This window comes from Triplophysa rosa, linkage group LG23 (assembly GCF_024868665.1).
Source record: "Triplophysa rosa linkage group LG23, Trosa_1v2, whole genome shotgun sequence".
NCBI classification, from domain to species: Eukaryota; Metazoa; Chordata; class Actinopteri; order Cypriniformes; family Nemacheilidae; genus Triplophysa; species Triplophysa rosa.
The window spans coordinates 812,424-832,401 of NC_079912.1; the positions used below are offsets into that span (position 1 = coordinate 812,424).

The 19,978-nt window shown below is 38.8% G+C and overlaps 1 protein-coding gene across 1 annotated transcript; it reads left to right on the forward strand.

Moving 5' to 3' along the window:
* Window positions 1-3,427: 3,427 nt before the first annotated feature.
* Window positions 3,428-16,052, forward strand: LOC130547341 (myosin-7-like). The gene is made up of 38 exons (XM_057323219.1): window positions 3,428-3,531; window positions 3,698-3,906; window positions 4,009-4,152; window positions 4,237-4,393; window positions 4,477-4,504; window positions 5,733-5,835; window positions 5,944-6,036; window positions 6,125-6,188; window positions 6,266-6,364; window positions 7,622-7,725; window positions 7,823-7,961; window positions 8,049-8,167; window positions 8,264-8,413; window positions 8,772-8,942; window positions 9,025-9,334; window positions 9,425-9,501; window positions 9,585-9,790; window positions 10,165-10,288; window positions 10,382-10,518; window positions 10,611-10,866; window positions 10,958-11,200; window positions 11,280-11,456; window positions 11,543-11,688; window positions 11,777-11,867; window positions 11,944-12,333; window positions 12,442-12,568; window positions 12,661-12,779; window positions 12,864-13,060; window positions 13,176-13,359; window positions 13,451-13,616; window positions 13,719-13,843; window positions 13,966-14,274; window positions 14,357-14,560; window positions 14,639-14,935; window positions 15,046-15,150; window positions 15,270-15,365; window positions 15,480-15,614; window positions 15,931-16,052. Exons 2-38 carry the CDS (start codon window positions 3,706-3,708, stop codon window positions 15,949-15,951), a joined length of 5,814 nt encoding a protein of 1,937 aa, XP_057179202.1. The 5' UTR covers window positions 3,428-3,531; window positions 3,698-3,705; the 3' UTR covers window positions 15,952-16,052.
* The last annotated feature ends 3,926 nt before the right edge of the window (window positions 16,053-19,978 follow it).

The following is a 19,978-nucleotide window of genomic DNA, read 5'->3' on the forward strand; positions in this document are numbered from 1 at the left end:
GGGTGTTTTGACAAGAATAAGATGCCACTGCATTCAACTTAAATACATTGGGAGATTTCATACCACTAAAACATTTAGAGGGGTGATTATCTAAGATTCACTTATTGTCCATAGAAAATATTAGGAAATCATGCGCATAACAGAATAAAATAAGAAACTGGCATTTTTAAAACCAATATAGAAAAGTAGCAATTTACAGAGTTGAAAGCACAGATTCCCAATGTTTAAAAATGTTATCTAATTAAATTTATGATACAGGGCTTGCTTTAAGACAGTGCTTTAGTCAGGCAAATACAATTAACAAACACAGAGACAAATGCTTATTTTTTTTACCAAAAAGAAAATACTGAAGAAAATCTGTCATTTCTGCATTGTCCTTGAATCTATGAAAACCAAAACTATGTTACGAAAGAAACCGCTCTTTCTGACAGCAAATAAGTAATTATTGAGTACAAAAGCTGAGTTTTCAAGGTTAAAGCAATGTGAGTGTGCTGGAAATTGTAGATTTAAAATTAGAGGTGATGAGCAGGTCAGAAATGGGCAGATGATTGAAGGTGGAGTCAACAGTGAAGAGCTGAAAACAGGGAGGTGGGGAGGGGGAGGAAACCAACCATCTGTCCCTTCAAATGATACCATATTTGTTTATGCTTTTTAAGGGATGAATTTTCTATTGAACGTTTTCTACAAGATTGATTGTAGAACCAGTTAAAATCACTTGAACATTGTTATCCTAAACTTAAAATTATACGATATTTGACACAAATGTACATTACATTTTATGTAAAAAAAGTTTGATTTTATGAGAGTATATTGCATTATTATAATTTCTAATTACAGAGGGATATAGAAGAGACAGGGAGAGAGAGAGAAATAAAGCAAATTTAACCGTATAAAGGACACTGACAATAATATGAAGCCTGTGACTAATGGCAGATTGCTCTCCCTCGGTTGGCCTTGTAACTTCAGTAAAGACAATACAGCCAACAAGTGTGCCAGCATCTATAACTAGATGCTTTTATTTATGTGCTTTTTACAAAGGGAGCACCTGCTTCACTCGAGGTCTCAGCGTGTGGTCCGAGCTGTCCTCAATCAGCCCGAAGCACTCAGGAAGAATTTCACACTGTTATCTTTATACTCAAGGGCAAACGGAAAGAAACAGAAGCATCACAAAGGTAACAGTATATCCTTTTGTGACCTGATCCATCATCATTGGATAGGTCAAATCTATTTATGCACAATAATAATAACAACGTTAGAGTGTTGAGTGGGCAGTGCTGTTATTCTTAAGCAGCTTACACTCAAGTGTGACATCGGACCATTTGTAAACTCTTAAGGAATCTCACAGGAAGGTCTTAGGAAGTGCCTTCTGGAGGTTTCCTGATTAACACCCTTCAGATTGTTAGACACTATATCAGCAGGTGTGAGATGGTGAACTGTTAACACTCAGCACACAATTCTTGCTCCTTGTTAGACCGCGAGTGTCTTGACCTCAGACTTATCAGCTTGCAAGTTCCGACTCAGTTGAACTGCTTCTGGAAAACGGCAATGAAATGCTGGTTATCTGTATGTCAAATTGATGCTGTTAAAGAAAATGTTATGCAGCAGAACGCAAACATAATATATTTTTCTGGTCAAAAAACAAATATATTATTTCATTACCTCACTACACACTGATGTTTAAGTTTAACCAAGGAGTTAAAGGTATTTAGAAAAAATAACCCATTCAATTAAGTGATTTTTGGGTGGGTGTCCATACTGTATGAGAAAACACTGCTATTAGTTACAGAACAAATAGAAAGAGGTCACTGTCACCTTCTGTGAATGGAAGTAGTCGGGTAGAACCAGAGTCGGCGTCAGACCACGACTAACAGGAGGGCAAGTGGCTCCCAGTGGGAGGGCACACAATCAGCATCATTAACGCAAAAAAAGTCAAAACTACCACATTTGTTCAAGGGCACACTTACCACTCGTGCAGGATGCTATTTTCCGTACAAGTGAACAAGAATAACACACATTAAACAATATTACCACACACAGTCACAACAAAAACAACAGGTTGACAATTCTAACCTATGCTGTGATGTAACGCTCCTTCGACACCAAGGCTTGCTAAAAGTAAATGAAACACGCGTACCTTTTAAAAACCTCCTTAAAACTGTGTCCTTCCATTCGGTTGTAAATTTTCCTTTTCCAAAGCTGAACTGACTGAGCCTTCTGTTTGTGAAGCATGGAGCGTCTGTAACTTTGCTAATTGCTATCGGCTTCCCTCCACACGTACACATACATTAATACGCTGCGTAATGACGCATCATCACAACAACCGGACTAGATTCATCTTTTTTTTACAAAGTAAACACAACATGGCTAGGCTACCATGTTCATTTCCACTTGGTTTAAAATTCTTTAAACCTTTTGATTAATTCTTTTCAGTAGGTATTACAACTGTATGTAGTAGGTAGTAAAACTGTGTCATGTGGGGGGCACAACAACCCTGTGGGGAGGGCATGGCCCGCGAGTTCCCCCCTTGGCACCGGCCCTGGGTAGAACATGCAAGCTGTTCCTTTCAATCAAACAAAGGCACTCAACAAGAATGTCACAGTGAGATCTGTCCTCAAGTGAAGAGTGAAGGAGACAAATGCCTCATCACTTGTATAGTGCAAACTAAAATATTCACACTATCCAGATATTGACCTTGACTCTGACCAACTAATAACTGTTAAACAGCTGATGCCTCTAGTGGAAGGCAGAAGAACTTGTCAGTGTCTACACACTTTATTGATGAATCTATTAAAATTGGATGAATAAAGAATACAGTGTTTATCTTGTATAACATTAAAGATACATTTCACACTGAACGAATCCCTGTCATACTTTAGATTTTGTAACAGACAGTACTGCCGTCTTGCATATAAAAAACTGTTTCACAGAATCATGCCTGTAGGATACTTGTAGGATGAAGTATATTTTATTTTTATTTACCTATATTTCTATAGTCTATAGTCTTTTTCTTAAATTATGTTTCTGTTGAACAAATACATACACAATATCTATTATATGATTGTGTTCATAATTGATCATAGTTAATAATTCTTTTATTATTAACTCCCAGAGACTGACATACAATAGAACCTGCCCCCCACCTATCCCCGGCAAACCCACCCACCCCATCCTTCCTAACCAAACTGAGTGAGCAGTATGCATTGTGTGATGCCAAACACCATATTTAGAGGAACAATTGCACTATAAAAGAAGCCGAGAGATTTCAATTGTGTCATCATCAACTTTCTTCTGCATACGGTAAGTTGTGGGGAGCTTTACCTCCTAATAGACATTTACCTCATAGTCAAAAGAATTCTTTACTGGTGAGTGAAAAGATGAACTGGGTTGCCTGATTATTATTTCATATGTGTACTGATATAACTGTAAATTGTATGCATTTCAGTAGTAGAAATCACAGAACAGTGACGTGATTTCGCTTTTTGTGGAACTAGGGCTTTAAACCATCAGTATTTGAAGAGTTGAAGAACAAGGGTGAGTAGTTGAATAATAAACACTGAACAATAAGTAAGAGTAAATACTGAACAAATGTCTCAATTAAATGTCTTATTTACTTATAAAACACTGATTTGTGCACTAGTTGTATCTTAACTTAGTAAGTTATGCATCAAATCAAGGTTCATTGTAAATGCTCTTGAAGGGTGAAAGATGGGGGATGCTGTAATGGCTGAGTTTGGGCCTGCTGCTCCGTTTTTACGGAAGTCAGACAAGGAACGTCTGGAGGCCCAAACTCGCCCCTTTGACATGAAGAAGGAATGCTTTGTGCCCGACCCTGAGGTTGAGTATGTCAAAGCCTCCATCACAAGTCGAGATGGTGACAAAGTCACTGCTGACACTGAATTTGGAAAGGTAAGCTTGGAGATCAGAATTTCAACTCTGGATTGTTCAATACCTACAGAAAATGGTTTAGATTTGCAATGTGATGCATGTTTATGTGTTTTGTATCCACAGACAGTAACTGTGAAGGAAGTAGATGTTCATCCTCAGAACCCGCCAAAGTTTGATAAAATCGAGGACATGGCGATGTTCACCTTCCTGCACGAGCCCGCTGTGCTGTTTAACCTCAAAGAGCGTTACGCGGCCTGGATGATCTACGTTAGTAAAACGCAGCTCTTTAGGATCTTAATTAGCCATACATTTATCTACAGCAGTAGTCACATATCATTTCATCTCTCACAGACCTACTCTGGGCTCTTCTGTGTCACTGTCAACCCCTACAAGGGGCTTCCGGTGTACAACCAAGAAGTTGTCGTCGCCTACAGAGGAAAGAAGAGGAGTGAAGCTCCTCCTCACATCTTCTCCATCTCTGACAACGCCTATCAGTACATGCTGTCAGGTGCGTCTACTCAACACAAATCAACATGGTCAGAATGTCATTGTTCATGTCATATTTCATATCCTTTATATTGTCCTTTACAGACAGAGAGAACCAGTCTATTCTCATCACGTGAGTCTGATTCTGCTTATCAACACTGTTATATATTGGCAACACTGTTGCAGCTAGTTACTGTAGGTCAGACGTCTACAAAAGCTCTTATTGAGGTTGAATTTTTGTAAGTCACCATTAGTGTGATCAGTGTTTCTTATAGTTGGGCTGTTGGCTCTTTCTGACTGTGTGCTCTAAACATGTTTGTTTCGGAAAAGGACATTATGCTCAAAAGTGACCATATGATGGGACAATTGTCATGAAGTGAACCAGTAAAAAAATCTATAGCATTCTCATAATATATAGACAAATATTAATCTACATAATGAGTCGGACACACAGAGACATCAACAATCCACATATGAATCTCAACAATGGTGACAATCAACTGAACTGCTTCATGCTGCAATGCATGCTGGGTGCATAGTACAAAACTCATTCATGATTGTTTGTCACCATTGATGAGATTTGTATGTCAAGTGTCTAAGTGTGTCTCAATTGCAAAGAAAGATTTTTTCATAACAGCTGTGATCACTTTACCAAACATATCTTAATAAATCATCAATGTTATATAATTATTACATAATAATCAACTTCTGTCTGATGTATTTTCAGTTACTAAGCAAACATAAGGTTGCATTTCCTGAAAACTCGCTTTCCGTGTAATTGCATAAGTGTACATTACAAAATACTAATGCAACTACCGAAAGAGGTACAAGCCACAATAAAGTCAAGAGTCCAACTAAAGCAAACACTGATCACCATAATGGTGACTTACAACACAATGAAACCACTATAATGAACTAGAGTTAAATCTCTGTTAATTCTCAATAAGATCTTACAGAGATGACAGAAATAAAGTGAAAGTGGTGTCTGTAATAAGTGAAGATGTTAATGATGTTTGTGTTTAATTCTCCTCTGGTGAGATCTTGACAGATTGCATGCGTTCATCTGTTATTTACACTTGATGTTCATCTAAGACTGTGACTTCAGTGAGTTAATAGATTCTTTTAATGATGCATCTTCAGACTGTCATTGCAGTAGTTTACTGTAAAACACCTACAGTAACTAGCTGGCAACAGTGTTGACAATATATTACTGTAGAAATGGCAGGTAAGGGCTAACAGTGAAGGTGAAAACTAACACTGAAAAGTTTGGACTGAAGTTATGTTTGTCGTTTCAACCGTTTGTTATTTGTTTATGTTAAGAAACTACTGTAACGCTTAACACTTTCTCTTTCTATTTGAAGTGGAGAATCCGGTGCCGGAAAGACTGTGAATACCAAGAGAGTCATTCAGTACTTCGCCAGCATTGCTGCTGGTAGTAGCAGAAAGGAAACCAGTGACAAAAAGGTTACCTGAGAAGAATTCAAATAAATTCTGAAAAGAAAAATGAATGACACTACCTTTTTTGATTGCCACATACACACAAGCACTGATTTGGAATATTGTGTTTTTAAGGGAACTCTGGAGGATCAAATCATCCAGTGTAATCCTGCTCTGGAGGCTTTCGGTAATGCCAAGACCATCAGAAATGACAACTCGTCCAGATTCGTAAGTAAATGAAATGGCAGGGAAGACAGATGAGCCACTTTACAGTATTTTCAGATGAAGACGTGTTTGTATTTATCTTCCCAAACAGGGCAAATTTATCCGCATCCATTTTGCTGCAAGTGGCAAACTGGCTTCTGCAGATATTGAAACTTGTAAGTTTCGCTTCACATATTGTTTTGTGGCATATGCATTAAGTTCAGGCTTTTAATGCAAATACTGTGCATGACAGATCTTCTGGAGAAGTCTCGTGTGACTTTCCAGCTCAAAGCTGAGAGAGACTATCACATCTTCTACCAGATCCTGTCTCAGAAGAAGCCAGAACTACTAGGTGGGAAAATACATGCTATGAAAAAACGTGTGTAACACAATAGGTTGTGTGCAGTCACGTGGTTTTTAGGACGTGCGAGGCACGGCTGGAGGGCAGCAAGTGATTTTCCTCCATAGGAATTCACTATCACAAACTCAAAGTACCTATGTTTAATGACCTGAACTACGACCAGATAAGCCCAAATTTTTGATTAATCTTACTTGTAATTAATACTAGCTTCCGTTAAAAGAACGTGCCCTTATTAAATGGAGAAAGAGAAAAATCTCGCGTTAAGCGTTTCTTCCCCATAGAAGTCCATTATAAGGAAACAGCTTAATGAAAATAAATACATTTGTTTATCACTGATATCAAACATAAACATGATAACAGAAAAGTTTTATGTTCTCAGTTTGTCGCTGCCTTGAGCCACATTATGTGATTTCTTTATAATGAACTTTAATGAGTAACAAGCTTAACGTGAGACTATTCTTATTCCTGGAATAAGTGCTTGTTCTTTTAACAGTAGCTTGTGTTCATGACAATTAAGGTTTAATAGAAATTTGTTTTTAAGTGGTCGTTGTTCTGGTACGTTAAGCTGTTTCGTCATAATGGACTTATATGGGCGAGATTTATCATTTTATCCGTTTAATCAGGACTCGATCTTTTCAGCGCCATGACAAGGTTCTTGAGCAGTAAATTTGAGCTCACCTGGGGCCTCATGTACAAAGACTTGCGTTGATTCCATACTAAAACATTGCATACGGACAAAGCTGTAAATGTGCATACGCACAAAAAAACTCATGCCTGACATGAAGTTGTCGTGGAGGAACGCACATTCTCACATTAATTTCACTGTTAGTACATCCGACCGTGAGCGTGAAAGCTGGCGTACGCAACGTTTTTGTGCGTACGCAGCGTTGATACATGAGGCCCCTGGTCATTAAGCAGTTTAGATAGTCATCCGGCTCGGCTCATCCCAACCGCAGATTCAGGTTTACAAAGCCACTTTTATCTCCGTTTCTCAGTCAATACTCGCATTTTCTCCCTTCATGAACATCAACGTTTGCTACACAATAAACATGAACACCTTTCATGGTTTGATCGATTTGAACAGTCAAAAACGATGCAAAACACAGGTATTTTGAGTTTGTTATTGTGAATTCCTATGGAGAAAGTTACTTGCTGCCCTCCATCGGCACTGTGACGTCATGTGCACACGACCTATAGAAACAAAACACATAAAAAGACTTGTAATTGTTAATTGTCTTTTCTTTTTAGAGATGCTTCTGATCACAGCAAACCCTTATGACTATGCCTTCATCTCCCAAGGAGAAACACAAGTAGCATCAATTAATGATTCTGATGAGCTGATGGCTACTGATGTGTGTTATATGAAGTATACAAATATACAAATTCTAATTAACAGAAAAAAAGAACGTGGTATTTGTTAACTTTTTATGTTACGTACTTTTGCTGTAGGAAGCTTTTGATGTGTTGGGCTTCACTCAAGAGGAGAAGAACAGCATCTATAAGCTGATTGGTGCCATCATGCACTACGGCAACATGAGGTTCAAACAGAAGCAAAGAGAGGAGCAGGCCGAGGCCGATGGCACTGAGGGTCAGTATTATGATAAAATGCTGACATGTAACTTGTAGCTGCTTGTTGACGGTGATTCATTCAACCACCTTCTGTTATTGATGACAGATGCTGATAAATCATCTTATCTGATGGGCCTGAACTCTGCTGATCTCATTAAGGCTCTGTGCCATCCAAGAGTCAAAGTAGGAAACGAGTGGGTCACCAAGGGACAAAGTGTCCAACAGGTGGGAACAACTTCATGGCATCATTATCATACTGTGAATATGACATAAAAAAACACATTTTCTCTAATATGTTTCTGTATCATCTCTCCTGAACAGGTGTACTATGCAGTTGGTGCCCTCTCCAAATCAGTTTATGAGAAGATGTTTCTTTGGATGGTTGTAAGAATCAACCAATCCCTGGACACCAAGCAGCCACGCCAATATTTCATTGGTGTGCTGGACATTGCTGGATTTGAGATCTTTGATGTGAGTATTGCATTGTTGTTCTCCATTAGTCACTATTGAACAAGGTTGCTATAGAGGGAATAATCCTGTTAAATAAGATGGCACAAATTTGCTAGCAACCCCTTTTGGTTGCATAGGGCATAGATTTATAAGCAAATATTCAGGTGTATTGTTTGAACATTTAGACTATTTTCCACAAAGATAAAGTTATCTTACAAACTTGTATAAGTATACTGACATGTAAAGTAGGTGACCCTAAAGAACCACCACAGTCTTATAAGTTTTAATGTAGCATGACTATGAAAACTAGGAAAGGAATCTACTCACAAGTAGAAGATCATGTCTCAATTTCATTATTGATCCTACATTTTTGTTTCAGTTCAACACGTTTGAACAGATGTGCATCAACTTCACAAATGAAAAGTTGCAACAATTTTTCAACCACCACATGTTTGTTCTGGAGCAAGAGGAATACAAAAAGGAGGGTATTGAGTGGACATTCATTGACTTCGGCATGGACTTGCAGGCCTGTATTGATCTCATCGAAAAGGTGAGTTTTTTTAAACTGAGAGGTCCTGAAATACAGGACAAATATTGGAACTACTTTTAAACGTTTTATTCTGTTTTGCTAGCCCATGGGTATCATGTCGATCCTTGAAGAGGAGTGCATGTTCCCCAAAGCCAGTGATGCAACATTTAAAGCTAAGCTTTATGACAACCACTTGGGTAAATCAAACAATTTCCAGAAGCCCAGGATTATCAAGGGTAAACCAGAGGCTCATTTCTCCCTGGTTCACTACGCTGGCACTGTTGACTACAACATCAATAACTGGCTGGTGAAGAACAAGGATCCTCTCAATGAGACTGTTGTCGGCCTTTATCAGAAGTCCACCATGAAACTGCTCTCTTACCTGTTTGCTGGTTATGCTGGCGCAGACTCGGGTGTGTGGTATTGATGATGTCACAGAAAGAAAAATAGTTCTTGACAAATAAGCATTTCATGCAAGGTTCATATAAATATGTTTTTAATAGAGGGTGGAGGTGCCAAAGGTGGGAAGGAGAAGAAGAAAAAGGGCTCTTCTTTCCAGACAGTGTCTGCCCTTCATAGGGTAACATGATGTTGTTTTGGAATAGTTTTAAATTATATGACATCCAACAAATAGGCAGTATCTTGAAAGATCTCTATTCACAGGAGAATCTGAACAAGCTGATGACCAACTTGAGGTCCACTCACCCTCACTTTGTGCGCTGCATCATCCCCAATGAGACCAAGACTCCTGGGGCGATGGAGAATCCTCTGGTCATGCACCAGCTGCGCTGTAACGGTGTGCTGGAGGGCATCAGAATCTGCAGAAAGGGCTTCCCCAACAGGATCCTGTATGGAGATTTCAAACAGAGGTATATAGCATGTCAAAGAAAGCTCCCACCTCAACTCCCATTTTGTGGTTGAAAGAAAACTAAAACCTCATTTTCACAAAGTATAGAATTTGAGATGATGACAATATCATTATAAAAAAATCTTTCAATAAAATTCATTCATTCATACACTTTAGTGGGCACAAAATATTCTAGCTGAACATTGTGTGTCAAAGACCAGAAAGTAAGTATTTTGTTTTGTTTTAAAATCATGCATGGAGGTTGCAGATCTGACCAGGGCAAGTTGTTTCATTCCTTAGGTCCACCCACTGAAAATGCATGATTATAGGCCATTCACATGGCTTGTTTGAAAAGCAAGAAGCTTGAATGACTCTCTTCTATATATGCAACAACAGATATCGTATCCTGAATCCTGCTGCCATTCCAGATGGTCAGTTCATTGACAGCAGGAAAGGAGCTGAAAAACTACTGGGATCTTTGGATATTGACCACAGTCAGTACAAATTTGGACATACTAAGGTAACCTAATAAAAGTCATGATAATCTCAAAACCTCTAGATTTATTTATTGTGTTTAATTAAATAAATGGGACTGTCCTTTTTCTTTTACAAGGTGTTCTTCAAGGCTGGTCTATTGGGAACTCTTGAAGAGATGCGAGATGACCGACTTGCTCTTATCATCACAAATATTCAGGCTCGAGCTCGTGGTCTTCTCTCAAGAATTGAATTCCAAAAGATTGTTGACCGCAGGTAGAACTTTTCCCCCTTTCATTTCCAGAAGAATGCCACAAGAGCTGTTGTTTTATAAGTAATACCTAAACAATTTTTTATTCACACTGTAGGGATGCCTTGCTTGTGATCCAGTGGAACGTACGTGCCTTCATGGGTGTCAAGAATTGGCCCTGGATGAAGCTCTACTTCAAGATCAAACCTCTGCTACGATCTGCTGAAGCAGAGAAAGAGATGGCAAACATGAAGGAAGAATTCCTGAAGTTAAAGGAGGCTTATGCCAAATCTGAAGCCCGTAGAAAAGAGCTTGAAGAAAAGATGGTTTCTCTTCTCCAAGAGAAGAATGATCTGCAACTTGCTGTGCAAGCTGTGAGTTTACAAGCTTTATTGTGTTGATAACATAGAAAAGTTAAAAAAAAACATGAAATACAAACTTATCTTCTACACTGTTAATAAACAGGAGCAAGATAATCTTTGTGATGCTGAGGAGAGATGTGAAGGTCTAATCAAAAACAAGATTCAGTTTGAGGCCAAAGTCAAAGAGCTGACAGAGAGACTGGAGGATGAAGAAGAAATGAATGCTGAGCTGACTGCAAAGAAGAGAAAGTTGGAGGATGAATGTTCTGAGCTGAAGAAAGACATTGATGATCTTGAGCTCACTCTGGCCAAAGTGGAGAAAGAGAAACATGCCACCGAGAACAAGGTTTAGCTCAACCCAAACCTTTTTAACGTGATACCAGTGTTAAAATGTATAATACAGCTTATACTGTGATTTGTCTCAGGTAAAAAACCTAATTGAAGAGATGGCAGGTCTGGATGAAATCATTGCCAAGCTGACCAAGGAGAAGAAAGCTCTACAGGAGGCCCATCAGCAAACGCTGGATGACCTCCAGAGTGAGGAAGACAAAGTCAACACTCTCACTAAAGCCAAAGCCAAGCTGGAGCAACAAGTGGATGATGTGAGGGTCTCTCAATTAAACAAATGAAAATCATATTACATATTTAACATGAAGAAAAATGAATGTCAAACTTCTTTCCCTTTCAGCTTGAGGGTTCCCTGGAACAGGAAAAGAAACTTCGGATGGATCTAGAGAGGGCAAAGAGGAAGCTTGAGGGAGACTTAAAGTTGACTCAAGAGAATGTGATGGACCTGGAGAACGACAAACAACAGCTGGAAGAGAGGCTTAAAAAGTTTGTCCTTTACCAGAGTGTTAAATAACTATTTCCGTAGAGAATTTTTAATCTTATAAATGCTTTCTAATTATTTTCTGATACTTAGGAAAGATTTTGAGATGAGTCAGCTCAATAGCAAGATTGAAGATGAACAGGCAATGGCAGCCCAACTCCAAAAGAAACTTAAGGAGCTGCAGGTAAACCTTATTTCAACAATAAGAGAACAATGCTGATAGTTTCCAGCTTTAATGTTGGTGATCTTCACATTACCAGGCCCGGATTGAAGAGCTTGAGGAAGAGCTGGAGGCTGAGAGAGCCGCTCGTGCCAAAGTGGAGAAACAGAGGGCAGATCTGGCCAGAGAACTGGAGGATATCAGTGAGCGGTTGGAGGAAGCTGGTGGTGCCACTGCTGCCCAGATTGAGATGAACAAGAAACGTGACGCTGAGTTACAGAAACTGCGCAGAGACCTTGAAGAGGCCACTCTGCATCATGAGGCCACCGCTGCTACACTGAGGAAGAAACATGCCGACAGTGTGGCTGATCTTGGAGAGCAGATTGACAACCTTCAGAGAGTCAAGCAGAAGCTTGAGAAAGAGAAGAGTGAACTAAGACTGGAACTGGATGATGTGGTCTCAAACATGGAGCAACTTGCAAAGGCAAAGGTGAGAATGTAATTTTTGCTTTTCATAAACTCAGGAGTAGAACTACGCAGTATCTTTTTACTTTTTTATAGTGTTCCTCTGATGTGATTATTATTATCAATCTGTTAGGCAAATTTGGAGAAAATGTGCAGAACCCTTGATGACCAGATGTCTGAATACAGATCAAAGTTCGAGGAGGGGCAACGTAGCATTAATGACTTAACCATGCAAAAAGCTAAGCTGCAAACTGAGAATGGTATGTCCTACGACAAGATATTACCTGTATGTGTTGCTAGACAAATGCCCAAGATCATGAACTAATTCTGTAATGGTTATACTTCAATCTAGGGGAGCTCTCTAGGCAGCTGGAAGAGAAGGTTTCCATGGTATCTCAACTGACAAGAGGCAAGCAGTCTTATACCCAGCAGATTGAAGACCTCAAGAGACAACTAGAAGAGGAAGTGAAGGTATTTCAAGTCAATCGAAGTATTTCAACCATTTGTCAATTGCGTTTTGACATATAGCTAAAATATATTTTTTATTTGTTTCAGGCTAAGAATGCCCTGGCCCACGCAGTGCAGTCTGCCCGTCATGATTCTGATCTGCTGAGGGAGCAGTTTGAGGAGGAGCAGGAAGCCAAAGCTGAACTGCAGCGTAGTCTCTCCAAAGCAAACTCTGAGGTGGCCCAGTGGAGAACCAAGTATGAAACTGATGCCATCCAGAGGACTGAAGAGCTTGAGGATGCTAAGTATGAAACAAGAAATACAGCATTAAACCTTATCATGTAGAATTGCACATCTTCAGCAACAAAGAAAGAAAACAAATATTATTGTTCAATAATTTGTTTTGAATATTTTATACAGGAAGAAACTTGCTCAGCGCCTCCAGGATGCAGAAGAAGCTGTGGAAGCGGTCAATGCTAAATGCTCCTCTCTGGAGAAGACCAAGCACAGACTTCAGAATGAGATTGAAGATCTCATGGTTGATGTGGAGAGATCTAATGCTGCTGCTGCTGCTCTGGACAAGAAGCAAAGAAACTTTGACAAAGTAAAAAACACACTTATGAAAATGCTCTTTAACTTATTTACCCTGGGTTCCAATGACAGTTTATCAAAGACTAACTGATTCTGTCAATCAGGTCCTAGCTGAATGGAAGCAGAAATATGAGGAGGCTCAAAGTGAGCTTGAAAGTGCTCAAAAGGAAGCCAGATCTCTGAGCACTGAACTATTCAAACTGAAGAACTCTTATGAAGAATCTCTGGATCATTTGGAGACCATAAAGAGAGAAAACAAGAACCTCCAAGGTGTCATTGACGTACAGTATATACATCACTATCTTAACATTATATCACATTATTATGGTATTTGCTTTTATGTATTAACCATTTCTTTGATTATTGAAACAGAGGAGATTTCTGACCTTACTGAGCAAATTGGTGAAAGTGGGAAGAGTATTCATGAATTAGAGAAAATTCGTAAACAGTTGGAGCAGGAAAAGGCTGAAATTCAAGCTGCTCTGGAAGAGGCTGAGGTATTGTGATTGTCTACCATTTGCTATATTAAAGAATGTATGTTATGTTTGAAATTGTAAGAATTACCCTACATGGTACAAAATAGCAAGGTAGAATTTTTTTTTAAAATATGATCTGTCAGGGTTCACTTGAGCATGAAGAAGGAAAGATCCTTAGAGCTCAACTGGAGTTTAACCAGATCAAATCTGACATTGAACGCAAACTGACTGAGAAAGATGAAGAGATGGAGCAGGCCAAGAGGAACCAGCAGAGAATGGTGGATACCCTGCAGACCTCACTTGAAGCAGAGACTCGCAGCAGGAATGAAGCTCTCAGGATAAAGAAGAAGATGGAAGGAGATCTCAATGAAATGGAGATTCAGCTCAGTCAGGCTAACAGACAGGCAGCAGAAGCTCAGAAACAACTCAAGGGTCTTCATGGACATCTCAAAGTATGATCAATCATCTCAAACATTATGATGCTTAGGTAACAATCACACAAAATCTTACAATCATTTTATTTGTATTTCATAGGATGCCCAACTGCAGCTGGATGATGCTCTTCGGGGTAATGATGAACTCAAAGAGAACATTGCCATCGTGGAAAGACGCAACAATCTGCTGCAGGCTGAACTGGATGAACTGAGATCTCTGGTGGAACAGACTGAGAGAGGAAGGAAACTGGCTGAGCAGGAACTTCTGGATGTCAGTGAGAGAGTTCAGCTGCTGCATTCTCAGGTAAGACACTTTAAAAAACCCTCAAACCCTCTCTTAGTCATCGAGAGATGATATCAAGTCAATGTTCTCAATGTTTAGAACACCAGCCTGCTGAATCAGAAGAAGAAGCTAGAGGGAGACAATTCTCAGCTTCAGACTGAGGTGGAGGAGGCAGTGCAGGAGTGCAGGAATGCTGAAGAAAAAGCCAAGAAGGCCATCACTGATGCTGCCATGATGGCTGAGGAGCTGAAGAAGGAGCAGGACACCAGTGCTCATCTGGAGCGTATGAAGAAGAACATGGAGCAGACCATCAAGGACCTGCAGCACCGTCTGGATGAAGCTGAGCAGATCGCCATGAAGGGTGGCAAGAAGCAGGTCCAGAAACTGGAAGCCAGGGTTAGTTTATACAAATCTGTAAAATGTAAAAATATCTATAATTATTCAATTATATTTAAATCGGAGCATTAAATTTGGTGAGATTGAAACTAATATATTCGCCACGCTAGGTGAGAGAGTTGGAAAATGAGGTTGAACTAGAACAGAGGAAGGCGAGCGAGTCTGTGAAAGGAATCCGTAAATATGAGAGACGCATCAAGGAGCTCACCTACCAGGTCACTCTTTTGACAAATAATTATCTTTATATAAACATAAAGCCCCCAAATCAAACAAACATTTCGCAAAGCATACAGGGTAAAATTAACACACCTTTTTCCTGTGACTGTATTTTCAGACTGAAGAGGATCGTAAGAATCTGGCTCGTCTTCAAGACCTGGTGGACAAACTCCAGCTGAAGGTCAAGTCCTACAAGAGATCTGCTGAGGAGGCTGTAAGTTAATTTGTTGTATTTATTTTTTCTTAGGACATGTTTTCACATGTCAATAGACAGGGAATACATAAAATTAAGTTTGGGATCACTTTCTGACAAGAATCAATTCTTCAGGAGGAACAGGCCAATGCTAATCTGGGCAAGTTCCGTAAACTGCAGCATGAGCTGGATGAAGCAGAGGAGAGAGCTGATATTGCTGAATCTCAGGTCAACAAGCTGAGAGCTAAGAGTCGAGACACTGGATCTAAGGTAAGCATCTGTCCTGATGTAATGGGCTAAGCTTGAGTGAATCTGACATCCACTGCTAAAACATTTGGCAAATGTGATTTCTTTCCCCATAAATTCTCGTAAGGAACAATGTTTACATTTAAAAGAACAATATGACCACAGAAACTACCAACTTAATGTTTTTACAACGTTTAAGTGGCGACTCCATGAAGAATAAAACACTGCAAGTAATATGAAAAGACATCTTAAGAATCATGGGCAAAATTAATTTTATGTTCTAATTAAAATAAAATGAACTTGATCTTAAACTCTTATCTTGCTTTTCTCCATTCAACAGAAAGGACATGATGAGGAATGAAGGTCTCCCATCTCTCAAAAGCTGGTGTGTCTTTGAATCCTTTAGTGTGTAGCTGAATAGAATAAAATAATTGTGCAAATTACCTTTTGCCTCATTGTCTTATTCAAAATTATTTTTTAACCAGTCTTAGTATGTCATCAATAGATGTTTGCAAAACTTACATTACACGTGTGGTACACACAAACACGCTTCACTGTTACAGCTGATCCCCAAAAAAGTATCGCTTGACAAAAATAAACCAACACAAAAATGTGTTGCAGGCAGAGTTATTATAGTTTTCATTTTAGTTTTTTTTTTTAATTAGCTTTTATTTTTAGATCTTTAGTTTTTATGTTAATTTTAGTTAAAGTTTTAGCAATTTTGATATATGCTTTTGTCATTTTATAATTTATTTGTTTATTTTTTATGTTGCTATATAATATTAATTCATTTCTATTTTAGTTTTATTTCAATTTTTGTTTATTATTATAATTTTAGTGCTTTAAACTTATTTCAATTCATTTTTGAGGCAACATTCAAATTTTTCCTTTAGTTAAGTTTTTCCCCATCATTTTTAGGTCAATATTTTATTTGATTTCAATGAACATAGACGTTTTCAAAGTTTTAATTTTAGTAAACTAAAATAACCTTGGTTGCAGGAGGTATCGGTTACAACTGGGTATGTTTTTATTAATAAACGTTTAAACACATTTTCAATATGATGGTCCAAGGGCAAAGTGATTAGAATTGTCTTACCATTTCTAATGTTCCCAAAAGGATTCAGCAACAAGTTCATTTCAGTTTTAGTGTGCCTTCCAGAACAGGACTACTCTATCTGTAAGACGGCTCTGAATGAAGTGCCTGCTATTGCTCAAGACGATGCAGTGGCTCATACATCTGTTAAATGAGGGAGGAGTCTACACCAGTAGAGTGGGGAGGTGGGTACTCAGCATATGGAAGGATGAAGGAAGTGTGGAAACCGTAGCTATTGTCACCTCTGCTATATTAAGGGCTCCATCAGGCTTAACACACTATATTTAAGATCAGCCTCTGACGCACGCATAATAAAAAGGTCCTTAGGCAGTAAAAGGGGTTTTAAGAAAATGTTTACAAATATTTCGATTATATTACTGAGATAAAATGTTAAGTTATACTGGAAAATATTGGATATACTTTGGATCCAATATTTGGCTACTTTCTAGTGAAGCTGGCAATTTTCTGCATCTTTTTATAAATATTCAGATCAATTCCATCAATCAGGGCTATCGCAATTATAAAATATTGACATAATTGCAATTATTTCAGATAACCATAAATTGTAAATCCTTAAAAAACATGGGTGATCTGCAGCATTTAACATTCACCGTCCTTGATCTGCACTCACCGTTACGTTCTGATGGCATTTCTTCATCATTTGAGTTGTATCAGATTTGTACTTTTTGTGTTAATGAGTTTTATTAAAGTCATTCCAGATTTGCTGCATCTACACAGCAAGACGACATCATCCTCATATCTCAGTCTTAGACAGTCTTTTTTGTCAAGGTCACTCTATAGGGAACGTTACTAGTCATTTACAGAATTTTCACATTTCTTAATGTATCTATATTTTACTAATTGAATAAATTAATTGTAATTCATCGTTATAATTGTCAAAGCCTTTAAACAGACAATTAATCGTTAGCCAAATTTCATCATCGTGACAGCCCTACCATCAATATGATAGTATAACATAGCTTTTGTTTTCAAGCAATTTAGTAATTTAGATGGAACAATGTACTGCTGTGAATTCAATCAACAATGATCATTGGTGACGAACCAACTCGAATAAATGATGTTCTGTGTAAGGCAAACTAAGCTTATAAAAGTTCAAGGTGGTTAGACAATAGATCGGATATGGCATATGGAGGATGCCTTGTTCTGTCTCAATAGGTCATGTAACAAGTCACAAGAGTTCTTGCAAGTGATGGACATCTACAGATGAAACGTGCCCTGCATACAAGATCTTACTGTTTAACACAGACAGAGAGGCACTCAATGGAATTTAACAGGTTATCTTTGTCCTCAAGGCTAAAGCAAAGGAAACAATGCCATGTAAACGAGACACCTTGAAGGGCATGGCCCCTAGTCAACACCCTGAGGGACAGCAACAGACATCCCAAACAGACATTATGTGATGTGAACCCTTTGGCCCAGGGCATGTGGTGCAGTCAGAGACGTCACACTTGTCACAGTCTTTTGTACCATTTTCTTGAGAATATTTAATCCATTAAAATCATTGTTACAGAATGCCACATTCCTGGCACATGCACTATAAAATGCACTATAAAGAGTACTACAGCTAAATGAACATGAGGCCCGAACTTCAGCACATTTGAAATGATGTATAGTTGCATCAAAATAAACATAATCTCATAATGAAGCACATACAATATAAAATAAAAAATATTTTACATCTAGTAAATTGTGTAATTCAGGTTAAGGTTGTTTGACAATTCAAATGTAAACTGCACAGTACAGTTATGGCCATGGCTATTGCATGCACCCTCATTTCTGTAACGCTGCTTTGAATCAATGCACACGAAAAACAATAACAATTTGCTAATACTGTAATTATAATAATAGCAGTGCACTACAACATCCACCAGAGGGCAGCGCATGGTGATTACACTTTTTTCGATTGCTAACAAGCATTGGTCAATACTGAAACCACCTTTTTAAATCTCTTCATACAGGCTGCATTACCAACATGAATCTTGGCAGGTAATCTCACTTCTAAAACATGTTATACTGTACTAAACTCTAGTTCAGTTATGATTAAATGATGCTTCTTTCACCTAGGGCTGGACGATATATATTCCTTCATTTCGGTTTGATACAATATAATTCCGATAACGGAATTACTCTATCTCAAACTCTATCTCATGGCCTAATGGTTAGAGAGTCGGACTCGTGACCAGAAGGTTGCGGGTTCGATTCCCAGGGCCGGCGGGTAATGACTGAGGCGCCCTTGAGCAAGGCACCTTACCCCTCTACTTGCTCCCCGGGCGCTGCAGTGATAGCTGCCCACTGCTCCGGGGGTACGTGTGTTCACCACTTCCTGTGCGTGTGTTCACTACTCTCCGGATGGGTTAAATGCAGAGGTCACATTTCGGGCCCTACAGTATGCTTCAGTTTCTTAGCTATAAAAAAAAAACTGTAAAAAATGTGTCATTCTGTCCTCCAAATTGACATTGAGAACTGTTTAAACTTGTTCGTGTTTATATTCCGACAAAACGAGTATTTAAGACGAAATGAGATGATCCGTTATAACTTGTGCATCATGGCTGTCGCACACACCATGATCACAAAACGGCATTTAATCCTTGAATTTGAAGTCAAAACTTTCTTCGCAAACACCTCATTATTCAAAAAATGTTATTCTGTTTGAGTTAAAAACGCGTGGCTCTTAATCGTTCATCAATGAACAGGTAGTGCACGGCTGGTTGCTGCAGAAAGGAAACAGACCTGCGCAGACATGGATTTCTGCCCGCATACAGTTGATGTCTGGCTGTGTCGCTTATGTGAATATACGGACAAAAATGATCAATGTAAACTTGAGGGATTTATACTGGGGCACGATGGAGTGCCGCTCCATAACGCCGAAAGCTGCGGAGCAGAGCGAAGGCTCAGACCCGGATGTGTAATGTACTGTATATTGAAATATCGAAAATGTATTTAAAATCATATCACCGTCAACGAGATTAATTCTATCGCGACAGATATTGTTATCGAATGATTGTCCAGCGCTACACTCACCTTTTGTTTCAACAGAATAGTCATACTATTGATGTAACTGTTGAACAGTTCAGGATCGACCAATGGTTTTTAACATGACCAATAATTCTGACCCTTATCATCACTCAATTAGCTTGGAATGATTTTGCATAGACTTCTGTTGTGTGAGCTTTCACTATTGACCGTTCACTGTAATAGAGGCCAAGCTTAAAATGCAACCCAGTTGCTACATGGCCTCTGTGTCATATATCTGGCCTGAAAAAGGATAAATCTA